The sequence below is a fragment of the Egretta garzetta genome, unplaced genomic scaffold (genome assembly GCF_000687185.1).
Source record: "Egretta garzetta isolate BGI_Z169 unplaced genomic scaffold, ASM68718v1 scaffold426, whole genome shotgun sequence".
Taxonomy (NCBI): Eukaryota; Metazoa; Chordata; class Aves; order Pelecaniformes; family Ardeidae; genus Egretta; species Egretta garzetta.
In genome coordinates, this window is record NW_009259977.1 from 2,534,796 (window position 1) to 2,555,080 (window position 20,285).

At 52.4% G+C, this 20,285-nt stretch overlaps 1 protein-coding gene across 1 annotated transcript in view; it reads left to right on the forward strand.

Moving 5' to 3' along the window:
• The first annotated feature begins 8,274 nt into the window (after positions 1–8,274).
• Positions 8,275–20,285, forward strand: part of SYNGR3 (synaptogyrin 3) — a 14,064-nt gene continuing 2,053 nt past the window's right edge. The window contains exons 1-4 of the mRNA XM_035895947.1: positions 8,275–8,353; positions 10,769–11,038; positions 17,243–17,385; positions 19,070–20,285. The exon at positions 19,070–20,285 is cut by the window's right edge and continues 2,053 nt beyond it. Of these exons, the coding sequence (XP_035751840.1) occupies positions 8,275–8,353; positions 10,769–11,038; positions 17,243–17,385; positions 19,070–19,279 (702 nt within the window). The 3' untranslated portion in view covers positions 19,280–20,285. The remainder of the gene's footprint in view (positions 8,354–10,768; positions 11,039–17,242; positions 17,386–19,069) is intronic.

Sequence of the window (20,285 nt, forward strand, 5' to 3'; positions counted from 1 at the left end):
GCCTCATCCTCACCTGTGTCATGCCTCTGCTGTGCACGGAGCCACCTGCGCTGGCTCTGTCACCTTCAGCAGTGCCAAATGCAGGCAGTGAGGGAAGGAAAGGTGTGATGAGAAGGTGCTGTCCCCCCGGCTGCCCTCCTGCCAGCCAACATGGCGGGTGCATTTCTGGGGCTTTCCAGGGTGGGGTACCCTGGCCGAGGCCCTGTACAGTACAACATGGGAGCATGTGCTTATCTTCAAGCACGTGAGCAATTCCAGCTGCAATCACATGCTTAAAATTAAGCCACATGCTTAAGTGTTTTGCTGAATGGGAGCCAGCGTGCTTTCCAGGGCTTTGAGAAAGCCCCTGACTCCATTACTGGAGAAAAATGGAGGACAGGGATGGATCTGGAGCGTCCAGCTTGGGGTGAATGGGGCGTTTTGGTCAGGGTTCAGGCACCTGGCAGCAGTTGTTTCCTAGAAGCGCTGCCTCAATCCAGAAAACTTGGTCTGGGTCCACTTCGATCTGCCTCGATCCTCCTCAAGTGGCCATGGCAAACTGTTGGCAGTGGGATTGGTTTGGGGTACAGTTAGATGAATTGTTGACCCACCGATGGTGAGTTAGGCCCCCAGTAAAACCAGTCTGCCACCATACACCCAGAGAGCTCACCATCCTTGCCGTACAGAAGGGGATTGGATGCTGCTGGGAAGCAGGGACACAATATGGCATACAGAGATAAAATAAAAATTCCATCTTAGAAAATACACATGCATATATTTGCTGGCTGGTTTATTCAATGGCAAAGTCACTCATTTCACGGCTCTGTGTTCACAGGGAATCTGTGAAAACAGAGTGCTTACAACTACAAAAACACATAAACTTAACTCCAGACAAGTGCAGGGGGCACTGATGTGGGCAAATGTGGGATGTGCACTGTGCTGTCCCAAGCGTAAATGTTTGCGCCATTTGGAGTCAGCTCCAAAGCCCGCTGAGCTCAAGTTCTTGCTGTTTTCACTGGGCTGGGGATCAGGCTGTAGAAGCTCACGTTAAAAGCCCTTTGGACCACTCTTCCCAGGTGTCACATTTGCTGGCAAATCTGCTGGGGACCCCTCTCCATTGCCGCTCCAGCTTGGGGGTTCAGAGCCCTGGCTGGCTTTCGCTCAACTGTTGTAGTCCAGTTACCTGTATGTTAAACCAGTTCAGCATTTACAACTCCTTTCCAGTGTGAGCAGGGACTTTAGGCAGGTGAGAGGGGTAAGTGGAGGTTTCCTGCCCACCTGCCTGCATGGCCATTGCTATTTCTTGCAGGTTTTTTAAAGCAACGTGTGCCTGGGCTCCTTCTGAGCAGTTACTTTGCTGCTCTTGCCAGATGGGACCCATGTCAAGATGGAGCACTTGGACAGAGGAGGCAGTCAAAAGGGTTTGCATGCGAGGTCTCTGCTGCCTTTCTGTTCTGCCCTGACACTTGTCATTGCTGCCCTGGGAGAGCATGGCAGCGCCGTGGCACGTGGTGGTGTCTGCTCCTTATCACACTGTGCTGGTGTCCACGGACCAACGTCCCACTGTGACACTCCCCAATTCACAAAGCGAACAGAAACCTTGTCTGCCTGCTGTCACGGGGGGAATGAGCTGCCTGTGCCTGCATGTACCAGCCGCGGATGGTTAATTCAGAAAGTGCTTGACTGAGGCTTTGAGGATGATTGAGTTTAGGTGTTGGGGTGGGTTTGCTTCACGTGGTTTTCCTTCCTGTGCTTTGCTGTTGCATCTTTTTAAACCTATTTAACCTGTGTGGTTGGATCAAACCTCAGTAATCCTTGCTGCACATATGACGTTATGTTCCTTTGGTGAGAAACGGAGGGAGCTGCCTGAGGGGTGCTGGCTTGGGTGGGAGTGTGGGCGCTGGAGAACCACCCTGAGGCTTTGGGGCCAGCCTCACGTGCCCAATGCGACCGACTCCATGCTGATCTGGCCGATGGCCATTGCTGGGGTTTCACAACAAGGTACCACCAAAGGAGGGTCCAGCTCCATTTTGTGACTCCAGTATTTGCTTCAGGGCTGTGGGTTCAGATCTTGTACAGGCAAACATCTAAGGGACTGCCAGGTGAATGGTGACTTTAGTGTAGAAATCCCCAAATGTAAGTGATGGCAAAAGGGGATTCCTGATTCTACCTCACGCAGCAACCTCTCCCTGACAGATAGAGTAATTCTGAGTAGCTGAAGGGAAAAAACCGCTCCTGGCATGAGCTGTAAAATCAAAAGCTGGAAAGAACCATTTAACAGTTCCTCATTCATCTCTTCCCCCTCCGCCTGATGCAGTTTGTCAGACGAAGATGTGATCACTCTTGTGGTTTCCTTTTGAGACATTTTTTGCACAGCAAAACAAGTTCGATATTCACGAAGGATGCCTGCACAATCATGAGTTCCTTTCTCCGTGACTTCCAGCACCAGCTAGACTTTCAAGTGGCCATTGTTCATGTAACGTAGGTTTAGGTTTGACTATTAAAAGCAGTTCTGGAAATTATTTTCAGTAATTCCTGTGAATTTCAGTAAAAGAAACAGTAAAAGCATGGTGCCCGGTCCCGTCAGTGCAGCCTGCTTGGAAGGGCTGGGCCACTCTTGCCTCCCTCCATCCACCCAGCCATTCCCTCTGCCTCTGCAGAGCTCCGCAGAAGATCAGGTCCCTGTTTTACTACAACACAGATGAATACTTAAGTATTTTTTTAAAAACGTTTGTTTCTTGCTCCAAGGACTCCCTTGTTGCTGCCTGCATGACCTGCACAGCCGGACATCCTTGCCTGCAACCAACACATTGGCAGCTGCCTGACCTGATCTGCTGCCGTTACCTCTTGTTTCTTAAAGTCGAATGAACTTTTAGTTCATCACTCGGATCACTGGAGAGAGCTTTCCCTGTGCAGTATTTTATCTCATTAGGCCCAATATGTTGTTTGGGTTTTCCTTCCAAAATATTCTTTATGCTTTTAAAAGCAAAACCTTTAATAAGGGACTGGACTACGGCAGAAAAATCTGATTACTTGGCAGAGGCATGGCAGCAAAGTGGCAGCCTTTGATATGTGGTAGGGAATGTCTATGACCAGAGGTTACTTTGGCTCAGATCCGGCAAAGTTTTTATGTGCTCAGCTTTGAACTGATAAGGGTCTTAGTCTATGCAGCAGATGATTGTCTTTCAGCACGGCAAATGTGCTGTGCTGAGTTGTGACTTTGGTAAGGGATATGCCGGGTGGTGGTTTGAGGTATTAGGAATAGGTGATGGTTCTTGGAGGGAGGGAGCATGCCCTTTCTCTCCTGGTCCAGGTGTGTTTTTGTTTCTCCAGAGGAATGGAGAGGGCGGTATTTGTGCTCATGGAAAAAGGTGTGTTTGTTTTTATTAGAAAAAACAAGCTTAAGAGCAGAAGAGATAGGCAGTAAACGAAGAAGAATATGGCTCCAGGACTGTCACTACCCTGTATGCTGAGGACAGAGCACATCCTCCCTTCTGAGGAGTTTCACACCCAGGGTGAAGCTGCAGGAGTGCTGGTTTGAGGTGCTGGGGGGTGTACGCTTGCATTTCCAGGGCTACAACACGCAGCTCTTATAAAGGGCTGAAGTTGGAGCCTGAAAAGCTCCCACACTGGAGCAAACCCTGCCTGCTCCCAGTGTCCTGCAGACACAGATGGAGGTGGCTGCTTGGCCTACACAGCACTGGGCTGAGAACTCTCAGGAGACATCGACAAGAAATATGGGGTGGGAGCCCCAGTGCTGCAAGCTCCAAATAGTTCCCATGGCCTTCAGGGGTTTCACTGACTCTTGAGCACTCGTGGCTCTTCGAGAAGAGCTGCAAGGCTGGTCTGGCACTTAAGGAGCCTGTGGCAATGCTGAGAATCATTAGCCTGATCTTAGCTGCTTTGGACTTTGGTTTTGGCTGCTTTTCAGTAGGGTCACCAGATTTCCGTCTTCATTCTCTCTTTTCATGGGCTGTAGGTTAAAGGCAGAACTTAAATTTAACAGTTTTGGTAATGGAATTATACAGAAGTTTCACTGCATCTGAGCTTCAAATGCTGCTAAATTATCATTTTCATGTCATCACTGGTTCAAAACGCTGCTGGCTTGCCATGTGCTCAGATTGCATTACTAGATTAGGAACTTTGAATGGGCGCTGTGTTTCAGCCAGCATCTCTTGCCACATTAGAAAAAGTAATTCAGTAAAAATTGGTCATGTGGTCATCAATATGCTGATTAGCCTGGTAGACATGTCCATAAACCTATTACGGCCAGCATCATACCACCTCTTTCTGTGCCAGAAACTGCGTCAGGTCTTTCCTTTGTGGTCGTATCCATAGCCCTTGTGGGAGATCTGGCAGTGCTTAAAGTAGTTCTTTCGTCTTCACACCCTCCAATAAATTATGCAGATCTGTGCTGGAAACTTCCCCGTGACTGACAACTCTAAAGATAAACTGGAGAGGGACACGGGACCCGATTCCCCCAGAATTTGAGCTCGGTGGGTGTTGAAGGAGGCTGGCCCTCTGCCAAGGGTCTAACTCATCCCTGAACAGAGTATCTGCACAAGGTACGTATGCGACTCAAGGCAAGGGCTTAACTGGGGCTTATGAAAACACTCAGCGCTGGGCAGGATTTGGCCTGTACTGATTTCACCTTAATTGTTTTCCCTTCTCATTTGCTAGTCCATCCTTCACTTGCTGGGTGGTGGCTCAAGGAGGGGAGGGTGCCGAGCAGGGTGGCATCTGTCTCGCCGATGCTCACATTAAGAGTGGTGAAGGATCACCCAGACGTTGGTACTGGCTCTCTGTATACACGGTTTGTGCCCAGCACCATTGATTGTGAGCTACAGCAGAGCAAATTAGTGGTGGATTAATTTTCTTCATGCATTAAATTTCCTCGATGTTGACATAAATGTTTGCTTGCGTGTGTAATCAGAGCAACGTTTTGCAGTCTCCTACAACCCCACACCTTCTGGTAATGTTTTTTATAGGTCCCAAATCAAAGTATAGTGCATCAGCAGTGGAAACATCTCACCTTAAAATGGCTGACAGTTCACACACTGAAGCTTTCAGCTTGTGCTCTCTTGCGTTATTTGCTCTTTGTTTTCCTTGCAATGGCTGTGCTCAGACCGTGAGGTCTCCTGAAGCACATTTTAGGTGTCCAGCCTACAGAAGGCTAAAAGCAACATGGATGAAAAATGTGTGTGTCCTGGGGTTCAGCCGGCTCAAGCCCTGGGGGAGAACACAGATCTGCAAAGTATAATTACAGAACCGAGCCAGGCAGCCTGGCCAGTCACCTTCTTCCAGATGGTAAAAATCTGGTGCAGGGAAGGCAGCCGCAGGTCTCCCAGCGTTATGCACACCTAAAATGGTGTCTCCAGCGCCCTGGCTTCCACCCTCACCTGGCAGTGGCCGCGGGTGCAGCAGCCTGGGCATGAGTGCCTGGACACTGCCGAGCAAGGAACCTGCCCTCTCAGGCTCCCCCTTTTCTTTTTTTGGGGTAAAAAATGAGATTTCACTCAGTCTCCTGCTGCACTTAACAGCCATTGCTGGAGAGGGCAAAAGAGGCAAGAGGTCTTGCCTAAAATAGGGTGAGTGGGGAAAATGGGAGGTGGGCAGCAAGCAAGGAAAGCAGGCAAGATGTGCATCTGGGTCCAGCACTTTGGATACCAAAGGCAGCTTTGGAGCTGCAGGCTCCTGCTCACATGCAGCCTCCATCCTTGGGTAAGCAGCGTCCCTAGGGTACGCTCCCAGGATTTTAGGGTGATACTCAGAACCCCTCTTGTTTCCGGCTTTGCACTAGCCATTTGCCAGAGTCCCTCATGGCCAACGTGCCCAGACCCCGTCACCACTCGCTGCTGAGACCTGTCCTTTTGTCCTGCATAACAGGAATGCTCACTGGCCTGGCAAAGTGTCCCCTCTTACTTGGAAGCAAGCTTTAAACTGGGGGAACTGGGCAGCTGGCTTTCATTAAGAAGTGAGGTCCCCAGCTTCTCACTTGTTTGGTGTAACGTGAGCTCCATCTGCACTTGCACGAGCAGCCGAGCTGCGTCATTTTGGTTCAAAGCGATTCGTGCATCTCCCTGACCGGCGTTGTTCTCCCTCCCAGGGTGTGACTGAGGCACAGAAGCTCTTTTGTGTGGCTGAAGTGCAAGTCTTAATGGAAGGGATGGGACAAGACAGCTTTCCTCCTTCCCATCCCTCCCTGCAGCTGAAAGCAGAGAGGAGCACTAATGGGCTGTGCTGCCGGAGCTGCTGGAGCCGCCGGAGCCGTGTGCCGCGGGCTCCCAGCCGCTCTCTGACACCGGGGAGAGGCAGGGCTCAGCAACCTGCAAGCCAGGCTGCCGGCCAGGAGACCCCGAGCTGGAAGCAGATCTATGTGAAAGCTTTGGCAGGCGGGATGCAATTTCATACTGGAGCGGCTGGAGGTAATCCAGTTTTCTCACTGGCTCTTCCACCGGTTCACCCAGTGAGAGCCAAATTTGTTGCTGGTTGCATTGGGTTGTTCAGCTGGAAAATGGAGTGTCCTGTGATGCTCAGGCTCCTTTGCAAAGCCTGTGAGATATGGAGGAGCCCCGTTAGAAGGGTGAATGGCCTTGGGACACAGTGGCTTGCGTGGCAGATGCCCCTGTGCCGTGTGTGCTGGTGACCTTGGCACTTGGTCCCGAGTCCTGGTCACGGGGACTGCAGTTTTGGGGAGTGACCTGACAGGCAGGAGGGGGTGGGAGTCAGAGGAGTGCCTCTGGAGAGCAGGATCCCTGCATCCTTGCTCAGGGCCTGTAAAATCTTACTTGCAGTGGAAAATCTGACTTTGTATTTTCGCTTTCAAGTCTCTGATGAACTGGTTGTGTGTTTGAGCAAGAGCAGTTTGTAGAGGTCATTGGAAAATGGCATTTGCTTTGCATGAACTTTAAAAAAGTCGTATGGGTTTTATTTTCCCCCATCTACCCACAGTTTCTCAAAAAAATTTTTTTTCACCTATACTTAGAAAGACAACGCCAAATCTATTCTCATTAAAGTCTTTTACTAGCACTGGTTGGGTTTTTTTTAAGAAAAACTATAAAATTTGAATCACAAGGAGAGGGGGAGAAAACCCATGGAAAGACTTTGTTTTCACTGAAAAGCATGTTTTGACAGGAGTATTTCAGCCAGCGCTGATGTTTTGAGCGCATCTATCAAGTGCATGTGCTTGCAATTCATCACTATTTTGGCCTCCCGAGAAGAAGCTGCGTGTCCCATGTTGCCTGCATCAAAACGCTGCGGGCAGCACCCGGCCCTGGGAGTCTCGCAGGGTGAGCTGCTCAGGTTGTCCAGCCATGAGAAGGATGCTTTGCTTTGCAAAACCCTCTGGAGTTTGAAGTTAAGCAGTGAAATGTCTGTTCTTTCTATCTCCATCCGAGAAGCGCTGCCTGGGCATCCTCCGTCGGCAGCCCCAGGTGTGCAAACCTGCATGCAGGCAGCCAGACACCCTGTCCTGTATCGTCCTTAATGCTATTTACAGGAGCCCTCCCTCACCCACTGAAACTGGCACCCGAAAGCACAGAGAAGTAGTAGTCCAGGTTGTTGATCCTGGGAGGACTAAGTAAAACACTTATCAGAGAAGCCGAGTATTAGTTTGCTGGCCTGCCAGAGAAATAATCCCATGGAATCAGAGGTTCTCAATTATTCATGTTTTCCAGAATCACATTATTTCTTCCAGGGCCTGTTTTATAAATGCTGCTGCTATTTCTGATGGTAAATAACAATTTTGCATTATTTATGAACAGATTTTTACAACTGCTGATATTACAGCTGCTGCCAAAGCACTGGGAAAATTATTATTACTGTTTGTTGTTGTTTCTTTCTTACAATGCAACCCTCTTGCTCTTTGCATGATGATGATGTGCCCGTCGCGGTGTGACAGCCGAGCGCTCTGCAAGTGCAGCGCCAGCGAGGAACGGGGTGCAAATACAAGCAGGTGACTCAGGTTGCCATCGAGCTCATGGCTGGTACTCAGAGCTGAGATGAGCTGAGGGGTGGATGGGAACAGGACCCCGGGTAGTGGTTAAATTTGGAGAGGAGGAAGGTCTGATTATCTCTCTGTGCCAGTTGTAGAGAGGTCCATGGGACTTAGGTACTTTCCATCCCCTGTTAACGCTCCAGGGGAAATCAAAGGTTGCACCTGAATTTTGCAGATGCACATTTGGAAACCCACATTTCTAGGAGGGCATCACTCAAGAATGGGCTAATTCCTGGGGCTGAGGAGTGTTTTCCAGGGCAGAAACCCACTCCTGCTGCCAGTTGCGTAGACAGGGATGCATGCTCGCCTTTGCCGGGGTGGAGATGCTGATCCCCTTGGCTAAGCAGGCCATGGAGAGAAGGGGCCAGCGCAGAACCGGTGGGGGTCCAGGGCAGCCATGGGAGAGGTACAGGAGGTGTTTTGATGGAAAGAACCCCAAAGAGCTGCTGCCAAGACCTGCAGGGGAAGCCCTGGGGGATTTTGCAGGGCACTGCTCGCTCCTGGCTGAGCGGCCGTGCAGGGCAGGACAGCCGCCCTCTCCAGCCGCCACCGTCAGCAGCGCTGGGTGTTGGGGGTGAGCTCTGCTCTCCTTCTCACCCTGCAGTGCGACCCCCACGTTTTGTTTCCTTGCCATGATGGAGCATTTCTGGAGAGCCTTGTCACACTGCGGCATGTGGGTCTCTGGGCTGGATACAACGTGTTGTTCCTCCTGCACATCTTCGGGTAGCTCAAGGATGCCAGCTAAATGAGCAAGCAGGTCACAGAGCATCTCCACCACCCGACAGAGGCCAGCTTACTGCTGGCCTGAATGTTAAGTGCTAGAAGCGATAGGAGTCTGCTGTCACTAACAAAAAGGGTTTTTAGATGAGCCCTGCCCTCGGGTGTCCTGCTGGCAGGTTTCTGGAGGTGGGAGTGGACATGGTACAACCTGCTCCTCCATCACGTGCTTGCAGATACCAACATGAGAAGCTGGTGGCAAAGTCCCAGGCTTGGGGTGCCGGGGTAGCTGGCTGCAGAAGCTCCTACACACCTAAGGTAGGATGTACCCCAGAGACTCTGCTGCTTCTGCTCATCATTTATTTCAGGTGACACCCTACGCAGAAAAAAAAAAAATCCCTCACCAATCCTTCACATTGTAGTACTTCAGTGCCCTGCAGATCTATTTCTTTGTTGTCCCCTTCAACCTGGGGGAGAGTTCATGGACACTATCTAAAGACACATTTGCTAATGAGACACTTGCTAATGAGACACTTGCATTTGTAAGTAGCTTCAGACGGAAGCAGCTCTGGTGCAGCTTCACCTCAGCACTGGAAGGAGTTTGTAGGAGGGAAACCTGGATGAAATCCCTCGGGGCAGGCAAGAGTGAGAGATCTGACCAGTGCTTGGGAGAAAACATCTATCACGATGTTACATTAAAGAGCAGTTAGAGCTTTCTGAACGGTTTGCTCTTAGTGGCTTTTGCTCCATTTCACTCAGCTCTGCTAACGCTGTGCTTCAGGCAGCGTGGGGCTGCAAGGAGGTGGCCCACAGCCGGGCATTAGCTCTCTGGGTGAGACGTAGGTGACTTTGCAAAGGCCACCAGCTGCAGTTTATCATGTGGCTCTTCGTCTGCCGCTTCTGTCTGTCGCCTGTCTCGGTCTCATGCACTTCATGTCGTGTTGTTACTGCAGAAGATGTAGCAAGGCTTCCAGAGCGGGAGCTGCACCGTACCCCAAGACCCCAGCTGCTCCCAGCAGTTGTCACGCTGGGGCTTGCTGGAGGAGCCTCTTATCTCTCCACCTGCATACATGGCCTCCGGCTGTGTCCTGTGAGCCAGCAGGGTGGGGAGACATGCAGGGATGTGGGGAGCTGGTGCTGGCAGTGAGGGACAAGATCAGAGGTTAGCAGCTTGGTGGAGGGGTGTCTGCACACCTTGCTTCCCTCCCCACTTGCAGCCTTGCAATCCAAATGGCGGTGCAGCACTTCCTAGGCTCTAACAGAGCAAGTTCCAGAGCAAATTATAATGCAGCTGGTCCCGCGGCTTCTGCTTGCTGCCTTTGGTGTTGGAGGGGTAAGGGAATTACTTTAGCATGCAGCATCGTGAATGGTATTAATATAGGCAGCAGGCTGCGTGCTGCCATCCGGCTCCTTCCCTGCCTGCAGGGATGTGAAACACCCTTGGGTCCCAGCGGTGGGACCTGGGCAGCCACCAGCAACCCCCCTGCCCTTTTGTCCCTCTCAGGGCCGAAACCAGGTCTCTGGATAATGGATGCAGGCACTGCGTCCTTCAACCCCCACTAAGCCAGGTGAAAAATTGCCCTGTCGTTCACAGGGCAGCCTGTCCCCCTGCGCCCAGGGGAGCTGCTCCCCACCTCCCCGCGCTGCTGTGTCCTGTCTCCCCTCCACTGGGCATCCAGTCCTTCCTTGGGTCAGCCTGCTCAGCAACTCAATTGTCTGCTGTAACTTCATTTCTCCCTGCTCTACAGTGACACAAGGGGGTTTACCAAGCACCGCCTGACAGCAGAGAGCAGCAGAAAGACTGTGCAGAGACCTGGCACATCTATTTATTTTTTTCCCTCCCCAGCCTGTCTGGAGAATAACATCTCTTAAATACCCTGCAAACCAAGCCAGCGAAAGGCAGACAGGCTCACAGCGAAGGAGGACCTAGGTACCATCCACCAGTGCATTGCTTTGGGCCACCAACCAGGGGAGAGTCAGGGTCTATCTAACAAATCCTATGTTGCCATGGAGTCAAAGACAGGATTGAATCCAATTATGATGCTGTTGGAAAACAGAGTTAAATGTAAACAGCAGCAAGTTGTGTTTTCTCCTTCCTTGTGCAGATCTTCTCCATCGTGGTGTTTGGCTCCATTGTGAATGAGTGCTATGTGAACAGGGACAGCCAGAACTCCGAGCTGCTCTGCATCTTCAACGAGAATGAGAGTGCCTGCAGTTATGGCATCGCCGTTGGCATCATTGCCTTCTTTGGCTGTATCTTCTTCTTTGTCGTGGACCTCTACTTCCAGCAGATCAGCAGTGTGAAGGACCGTAAACGGGCCGTCCTGCTGGACCTTGGCTTTTCAGGTATGTCTCTGGCTTTGCTGTGCTTGCGAAGGACGATGCTGGCTCCGTGGCAGTGCAGGGTTGTTGCTGTGCCCTGCAGCTCCACACTTGAGTCCTCCCCTCTCGTCCCACAGCGTGGCATGACTCGTGTACCTCTGTCAGGGAGAACAGGGGTGGCAGATGGGTTGTCCCATCCAGCCATGAGCTCAGAGACAGCAATGAGGAAGCCGGTGTGTGGCAGCCTGGGGACAGTGGGGTTTTCCACTCGTCTGTACCACTTCTGCAACTGGAGATGTTTGCTGAGCTGGATTCAGTGAGGCCACCCAGAGAAGTGAGGCTTGGTGGTTGCATCTCAGAGACCAGACAGGATGTTTTACCCTCCCACATCTCCTGTTTCTGGCTCAAGCAAATGTCGTTTCATCGGTTACATCTGGGTCTGTTTTCACTTTGTGCATGTGTGTTTTGGAACAAAGCAGAAACATGCTTCTACATACCACTGTAATCCCTCGCTGCCACGAGGACTGTGGCGTGCAGGTGGGTCTGGGGCTCCCAAGGGCTGGCATAGATCTTCTGTGCTGTCTTGAGCCCCTTGACCATCGCCTGTGAACACGGGCAGGTGGGATGCCTTGAGCCAGGAGAGGCTGTCCTCCGCTCGACTGCTGTGGGAGTTGCCTGGCTGAGTTTGCAGCTGATGTTCTCCATTTCCAGGCGCTTGTGTTAGCAAAGTCTGAAGGTGATTTATCCAGCACAAGCGTTGCTGATGGCTCTCTGGTCCCAAGTGAAAACATCCACCATCACCTCCCTGCACTTGCCTGTTGTTAAGGATGTTCTCTCCTTGCTAGAAAGCTTATTTCCATGGTCCTAGAGCACCAGCGTCCAGCCCTTGTTAGATGATATTTACAGCTCCTTCCGTGGGGCTTGGTGCCTGCAACCCTTCAATTCAAATGGAAGGGGAACATCACATCCATCATCTGGCCGATGCTGCATGTCATGGTGTGAGGCTGTGATCCTCCCTGCCTTCCACTTCGTAACAGCCGTTCTCTCCCCTGCCAGGCATGTGTGAAATGGTACCGCTCTCAATCTCTGCCTCATTTCTCTTTTGCACTTGTCATGAATTGTGTGTGCATCCACAAGCTTCAGCAGCAAGCTGGAGAAGATAGTTTCTGCCCTGCAAAGCCTCTGCCATGCAGGGGTTGTGCTCTGCTCTGGGGACAGGCTGCAGTGTTGCACCAGAAGTCTGTGCTGGTAAATCCACCCAATGCAGCTGTGCTGCCAGTGGTGACACTTTATTACCCCAAGATCACGCTGGGTCCATGTGTGTGTGCTCCAGGTGCATTGTGTCTTCAGCCTGTGTCCAGGCAGAGACATCCTGCTCCCTCAGGCCTTCCCCCTGCGGGCTTCTCAGTAGAAAACAGGCAAACTACTTCCTTGCTGATAAAACAAATAAATCACTTATGTGCAGGTTTTGTGTGGATTCGAATGTGTGACTGACACATTGTCACCTATCGGGGCCTGCAAAGAGCGGTCTTCCATAGCTCCCCTCCAGCCTGGCATTGCCTCTGTTAACGCTGCCCAGTAGGCCTCCCCGCCAGCAGCTCCTTACCTTTCTCGCTGCTCTTGTACAATCCCCGCTTTCCCCGCTTAATGAATCATTTTCCACAGGGCACCCTAGCAAATGCTGTGCTGAAATCCAGCTCAATGCTGATATAAACAGGAGAGTTCTCTGGGGCTCTTGTAACAAAGTCCATGGTCGCAGGTAAACACATCTCCACCTACGTCTGTTTTTCACATCTCCTAAGCCCAGATTTGTCAAAATGCTGCTGATGTGCAGTTGCCCTGTTTGCTCCTGGGGAGGGTGTGGGTCCCTGGGGTCCAGCAGGAGGAATTGGTCAGCCTGGTCCTTGCCCACCCCATCTGACCCCGCTTGGAGCAGCAGGTTGGACATGTGGCACCTGGAGGTCCCTTCCCACCCAAACCCTGCAGCAATTGAAGCACAAGCCATCAGCTGCATGGATCCTCGGTGTGCACAGCACCCTTCTGCCACGTGGGCAAGCAATGGGTTCATTTTACTGGGAGATGTCAGGGTGGGTTCCTGCCCAATGTATTTTATCCCATTCCTATTGCTGTGCCTTCCCTTTTCTAGAATTACAGCTGCCCCAAACCTTTCTTACAGCCCTACTGCCATAGCCCATACACGCACTCACACGGAGGTGTCAGGCAGTTGGTTGCTCCCAGAATAAGCATCGATAGAAGCAGATCCCGCAGCAGAGGTGAAGTGCCGGGTTTCGTTGGCACATGAAGCCTCTGCAGTTGCAGCGGTCGCAGCCCACCGAACCCCCTGTGCTGCTCCCAGCAGCCTCAGGCACCCAACCTGCCAGGAGGCAGAGCTGACCCACGTAATTTGCCTTGTTTAACTACCTCCATGTTAATAACCCCTGGAGACTTCACCCGTGGGACTCTTATGCTGTCCCCTTCTTTTGCCCTCCCCACCAAGGATGGGATGCTTGGTTCCGTCCTTTTTCCTTGCAGCTGTTTCATCCTTTCTCTCTGTATGTGATCTCTGCATTATTGCTTAATATAAAAGCCAAAAACGCATCTGGGAAATAAGCGGGTGAGGAACATGCTTAGGCACGAGGGGGCATTGCAAAGGGGTGTGTGTGAGAAAAGCAGGCCATTTCTGGCCCTTTGCCTGGGTCATCCGGCAGCCTGATGCTGGCTGCCAGCAAAGCAGATGTCAACTGGCAGTTGCTGTCTCTGGAGGTTGTGGAGGGGAGTTAATGAAAGCGTTAACCCGCAACTTTCTTTCGCTTGAAGGAAAGCGGACTTGTGCATTGGATCAGTGGCAGATCAGAGCCACCGAGCCGGCTGGGAGGTAATGCTGGGGCGCAGGCAGGGCCACGGCACTGTGCAAACGGCATTTGCGACTTTCTCTTCCATCTGCTCTTACAGCTGCTCCCGTAGATGTGCGCTTGCTTGGGACCAGGCTGTAATTATGGCTGTAACGCATCTCTCCTGGTGTTTGCACTCTGTTGTCTGCAGATCCTAAAATGATAATTATCTACTGGCTCTTGCGGTGCTTCCCAGCGTTCTCCTTTTCCCCAGCGTGCTGGCGGGGACAGAGCTGCTACCCTGCCTGTTTCCAGCTGGAGTCAGGACTGGCGCGGTTAGCCACACCATGCCTCTGGCAGCTCAGCCCTCTTCGTGAGGTTTTAAAATTCATGGGTAGTGACAGACACCTCCAAAACACCTACTTACACCTGATACTGTAAATACACCCGGGGCTGGGTGCAGGCACTGCCAGCCCCTCTGGGGGACCGGGACCATGCGAGTGCCAGACAAGGGCATGGACGTGTTCCCAGTGAGGTGCCAGGAGCAAGGGGAGTCAGCTGTAATCCTGTGTGTCTGAGTCACATTATCGGGTGCAACGTCTCCTCTCGAAGGAGCACTAACAGAAGGTGAACATGATCACAAATGAAAATAAGCACTGGTACAGCAACAAAAATAGCTCCCATAGAGCAGGCGTGTGTCAGTCCTCTCAGCTTCAAACAACCCCTGGCTGGTGTTTCTGGAGATGGTCTCCATGCCTGACTAGGTCTCCTCTGTTGGCAGCAATACCTGCCTTCCTGCTTCCCCAGGGCACTGGAGGGAATCCTTTTTTTCTCAGGGATCCAGGCAGAGCTGGATGTGGAGGGGAGAGGCTTGTCTCTGCATCGCAAAACCTCTGGCAAGTCCACATGGGTAGCTGTGACCCCAGCTAGAGGTTTCTGGCTGGAGCAGCTAATGGTTTTAGCACTGGGAAGGTCAGCATCTTGCATATCTCAGTGTTGCAGAGGAAGCCAGTAACTGCAATACGCAGCACAGCCGGTGCACGTTCGGAGATGTGCATGATGTCATTTTAACTCTTGAAAACCCTTTGAAGACACCAGTCATAGATGGGGCTTGGTGGCGCTGGTCGGCAGGCAATCCCTGTGTCGCGGCTGTGACTTGTGCTCTGCAGTAGCATCCTGCCCAGGAGCATACGAGGGAGGACCTACTGCGCTGTATCAAGTGTTAAACAAAGAAACAGTCCTCCTGAACAAGCTCACCCTCTGCTTCCCACAGTTCAGCTCCAAATTACCCTGTTCAGAGCTGCTCTTACACTTCATCTCTGGTCTTTTGACTTGCAAACACCACTGTCTCCAGGAAGGTGTGTATTTGAACCAGAAACTCCTGACGGAGGCTTGTTCTTCAAGCATGGGAGGGCAGTGCTCACTGCTGCCGTGGCATTTGCTCCCCAAGTACCTGGAGGTAGGAGCGCTGCAGCAGTGCAACCTCTGGAGATGGGCTTCAGCATCTCCTGCACCGAGACCTGGGGACCACTATCCATCAGCTCACCACGTACTGGTCATCCAAGCTGCAGCCGATGCCATATCTCAGGCGTGCATCTTCCTGTGTCCACATTTAGGGGTTGGATCTGCTTCCCCCAAGGAGGGGCAGCTGCTGACAAAGCCCCGTTACAACAGAGCTGGGGAACTAGAAAGCATCTCTGTCCCTGAGGATGACCTTTGAGGAATAAGCCCCAGAGGTCTCGTTTAACACTGATGACAAGTGGTCATCCTAAGGGGGAAGTGAAAATGTATATGCAGAGCTTTGGGGCGGTGTTGGTGGCAGGCATTAGCTGTATTCAGCAAAATGAGGCTGTTGTATTAGTCTGTAATTTGGAAAAGGAAAGCCTGGCTGGAGTTTGTGTTGCTGTGAGGGCAGTTCAAGGGCGCAAGCACGGCCAGGCAGACAAAGGCACCTGCTGGTCAGGAAGCCCCAGGCCCCATCATGCAAGAGGAGACGAGGAGTGTGTTATTCTTAAACTGCATTTAGGAGCAAATTCTGAATTAAAGGTGAGGTGTGCAGTGAGCCCGGTAACCCTTGCATGGGATGTGGATACACACGTGCATTTTATGTCATACTTAGGAACAACTGGCAAGATAAAGGGGAATAAAGGAAGCTTCGTTCCTCTCCCTGCAGTCAGACCGTGCTTTGCAGCTGGCTGCCCTGTGGGACTGGCAGTGCGGCTGCTTATACTGATGTGCTAATGATCCTTGGGAAGGTGCTGGGTAGCTCAGCATCCCCACATGCACCGACACAGAGAATTGGCGGGTAGGGGGGACCTTTGTGCTGGGGATGCTGGGGAAAGCTAGAGACCCTGAAAACAGCATTGTGGAAAGCTCCAGGTTGTGCAGCTCCTCTTCCTAGTGCTGGAAAGCATCACTGCTCCTTACACTGTGTGCTTGTGGCTTGCTTCTTGACTATTTTCCGAGCTCCTTGGCATCAGGCAGTGCTGTTGGCTGGTGATTGGATTAGGGGAGCTGCAGCCCTATCTCACCCAGCCAGCTTTGGTTCCAGTAAGGAATAATCACCAGAGCGGTCTTGCTCAATCACGCAGAGCCCAGAGAGGCTGAGAAGAGGAGCGCAGTCAGCGGAGAGCAGCAGGCACAAGCAGAGCTCCCTCACACGAAGCCTGTGTGCCTGTCGGCTCGGTGGGCAGCCCTGCCTCATCCCTGCCCTGGGCACTTGCTCCTTTGCTGCACTCGTGGGATGCGCTGACATCCCAGGGTCACTTCTCATCCCCATGTTTGGAGTAGGGGTTAATCTCAGCCTGTCCATATTCCTGGGTGATTGTTCCTTGCCTTTTTTTAAGCTCTCCGGCTGTGTCCTTGGGTAGGACCAATGCGTAGCCCAGGGCAGAACAGCTGAAAAGCCGCCTCCTGCCTCAGCCAAGCAGCCTGGTGCTGCTCTCAGGAGTGCAGGCTTCTTCTGGGTGAGGTTTGCAGTATCCAGCCCAAAGTCTCTAAGAGCCAGTGGTGTCTGGGGAACAGAGGGAATGGTGTGTTGACACACCGGTGTGCTGGAATTGAGTTGGTAGCCCCTTGACACCTGCAAGCAGGCTGAAATCCCACGGGCTGTGAGGACCACATGTCCATCAGGTTGAGATGTGGGTGAGCTACACTTCAGATAGGCAACACACCGTGTGACCCTACCAGGTTCCTGCCATTCCTGTTTTTCCGGTGATTGCAAATCAGCCTCTTTTAAAATAGCTCCGTTCGGGCCACAGCACAGGCCAAGGCACCCAAAATCATGGGTTCTATTTGAAAATCTTGATGGTGGTGTGTTTGTGCATCAGCAAACAGGGGTCCTTGCAGCACAGGCAGCACTGAGCAGGGACAGCACTGACCAACTCTTCTCTTTCAGGTTTCTTGTCCTTCCTGTGGTTTGTAGCCTTCTGCTTCCTAGCAAACCAGTGGCAACGGACGACGATGACCAAAGGGGTTTTACAAGGAGCAGACGCTGCCCGAGCAGCAATCACCTTCTCCTTCTTCTCCATCATCGTCTGGGTGAGTTCAGCTTCAGAGTTAAGGTGGGGAGAGGAGAAATGAAACCTGCCCTGGCCTCAGCACTGAGCTGGGAGGAGGAATCTGAGACATGGTTTGGAGAAGTGAATCCTGGTGGGCAGCAAGGGGCTGTACTGAGGAAACCTGTGGTTGTTCCAGTTACTTGTGGTTTCTTACCCAGGAAGCATCAGCTCTGGTCCCCTCTCGCTGGGGAATTCCAGACTTCCCCTTCTCCTGGGGCTGGAAAGTTGCATTCCCATCGAAAACGTGTCACCAGCCATGAGCTGCCCTCATTTCAAGGCCTCGTTAGACCCCTGGGAGCGGCTTGATGGGAAGCAAACGAGTCCCCAGGAGCGGATCACCACGAGGAGCTGGTCTCACAGGGTGGCAGGGAGATTTTGGTAGCTCTCAGGCTCATCAGCTCACCCTTGGGGGAAGCCTGGCTGGCTCCTTTGCTGCCCACCCCAGAAGCAGGGGCTTACAGCAACCCCCTTTGCTGCTGCTTTTAGGCTCTGTGCATCCCCAGGGCTGCTCAGTGGCAAAGGTACGTCTGCCAGGGGTGTGCAAAGCCCTGCGGGGCTGCTTGCCCACAGCCGCTGGACCCCACATGTCCCTGGGGGTGCCTGCGCTGCTCGGGGTCTCCTGCTCCAGCAGCTGCATATGGAGGAGCTGGGGTGGCCCCTGCATCACCTCCACCCCTCCTCCATCTTTTTGCAGGCAGAGAGCACTCAAGATGTGCAGTAATTCCATCTTGTCTTACAAGAACTGGGGCAAAAGACAATCTGAGGCTTTCCAGCAGCAGGCCCAGCTCCAGTTACTCGCCGGTTTAACTGCTCCCTGCTCTGTTATTATCCAAATAAATCTCTTTCAAGCTCCGCTCCCTCACAGCTCTTCATCGCTGTATTGCCAGACTGCCCGTTTAAAGCAGCCACCAGGGAAGGGAGCTGGGTGGGATGCTCTCCCCCATCCTAGCAGCATCTCCTCCCACCCCAGGGAGAACAGTGGGGACACTGGTCCCCTGCCACCGGCAGGGAGGCTGGCCAGGCCATAGGGTCACACCGGCGGCTCCTCAGCCAGTACCATTAACAAACCCAAGTGCTCTGCTTGATGGGCACACAACCAGCGCTGGGGAGCAGGCACTGGGCGGTGGTTGGGAAGCCGCTCTCAGTGTTTTTTTCCCCCCCTCCCAACGCTGCGTATAAACTAATTGAATTGTTAATGAAACCTCCTGAAATAAGAGCGAGCGTGGCGCGCTTGCAGCTCTGCCACCCGCATTCCCCACGGTTTGCGACCTGAATACTGGCAACCTGGAAGAGGGTGAAGGAGCCTCGGCTGAACTGACCTATTTTGCTGGCCTGGGACTCAGCAGCTTTCCCTCCCCGCAGCAGGCAGATGGGTTTATTGGTCCCAATGGTGCCAAATCTGCATGGCCGGGGACCTGAGCCCAGGCTGCAACCCCCACCCTAGGCAGAGCTTTGTGGGCCAAACTGTCACATAGAAATGGCATCTTCAGCATTAGGAGTTGTGGTTCCAGTTGGTTTAGCTCTTGACTTTAATGGAGCAGGGGCCATGCTGTGGTGCGCTCGGCTCTTTGCAGGGGTCCTGGGGGAATGTGGGGTCCTGGGGGGATGTGGGGTCCTGGCTGCGGTGTTGCCACCCCCCCTAACCCTCCTCTATCCCACGGCAGGTTGTGCTGGCGGTGAAGGCGCTGCAGAGATACCGCCTGGGGACAGACATGTCGCTCTTTGCCACCGACCAGTTCGCCGCCGACCCCAACGCTGCGTACCCCGGCTACCCCACTGGCAGCGGCATCGAGACCACAGAAACCTACCAGAGCCCCCCCTTCACCGAGACCTTAGACACCAACCCGAAAGGTTACCAAGTGCCAGCGTACTGAGGGGCAAGGGCCGTGTACCAACAGACCGAGTCCTACGGTGCAGTACACTTAACTGGTTGATTGCAAATGTATTCAGTCCCATTTCCTTAATGTGGCAAGTCAGTGCTGGGTTCCTTACTATTAGCTAGTTGTGCAGTGAATTCTGTACAGTGGTATTGGTTCTTGTCTTACCTGTCCAAGGGTTTTATAAACACAGTGTTCCCTCTAAGTCGGAAGGAAGGAAGGTTGCTACCATATCACCTACACGTGGCGAAAGATGAATAAATGCCCTCTCTGAGGCTTGACACCGGGCAGTTGGCGCTGGGCTCTGCCGAGCGCCTGTCTGGGGAAGCCCAGGATACCTTTTCCTGTTAGAAAATGCAGTAGCTGAGGAGTTGCTGTTTATCTCGTTCTTCCAGAGCTAACACAGAATCAGTCTCGTGGTGGCGAGGGTGGGTGGGCAGCGCTGGGGGGCTTGGTCCCGTGCCGCTCCTTGCAGCAGAACTTTCCTGTACACGTTCCATGGAAAGTGCCAAATTCACAAAGAAATAAGTGGTGTCTGTGTTACTGTCATTTGTATATATTTACTGTACAAAAAAGAAGAAAATCCAAACGGGTGTTTCAAACTTAGCTTAGGATGCAAGTGGCAATGGGGGGGGAGGGGACACAGCGGGTTGGGGATTGTGTTGAATACCCAACTTGCTTCTGCTCTTCAGCGTGGTTCTGGTTGAGGAGGTAAAAAGTTACTGTTTGAAACTGGAAACCAGTTCAGCAATAGTTGGCTGCCAGTTAGGAACAGTGGAAAGTATGTCGCGTCGTGGTTCCACTTCTTCACCAAGGGGCCGGGAAAGTTTGCAACTTTACACAGTTTCAAGTTGGCAACTCTGGACACTCATGCTCAAACCCAGAGCTACCAACGCAAAAGGGGGGAGGGTTCTCAGTGGCTCAAAGTCCAAGTCAATTAGGAGTGGCATCGAACCTGTGGTTTTATACTGGGAGCAGCCACCATCTGCCAGTGGCAGGGGCA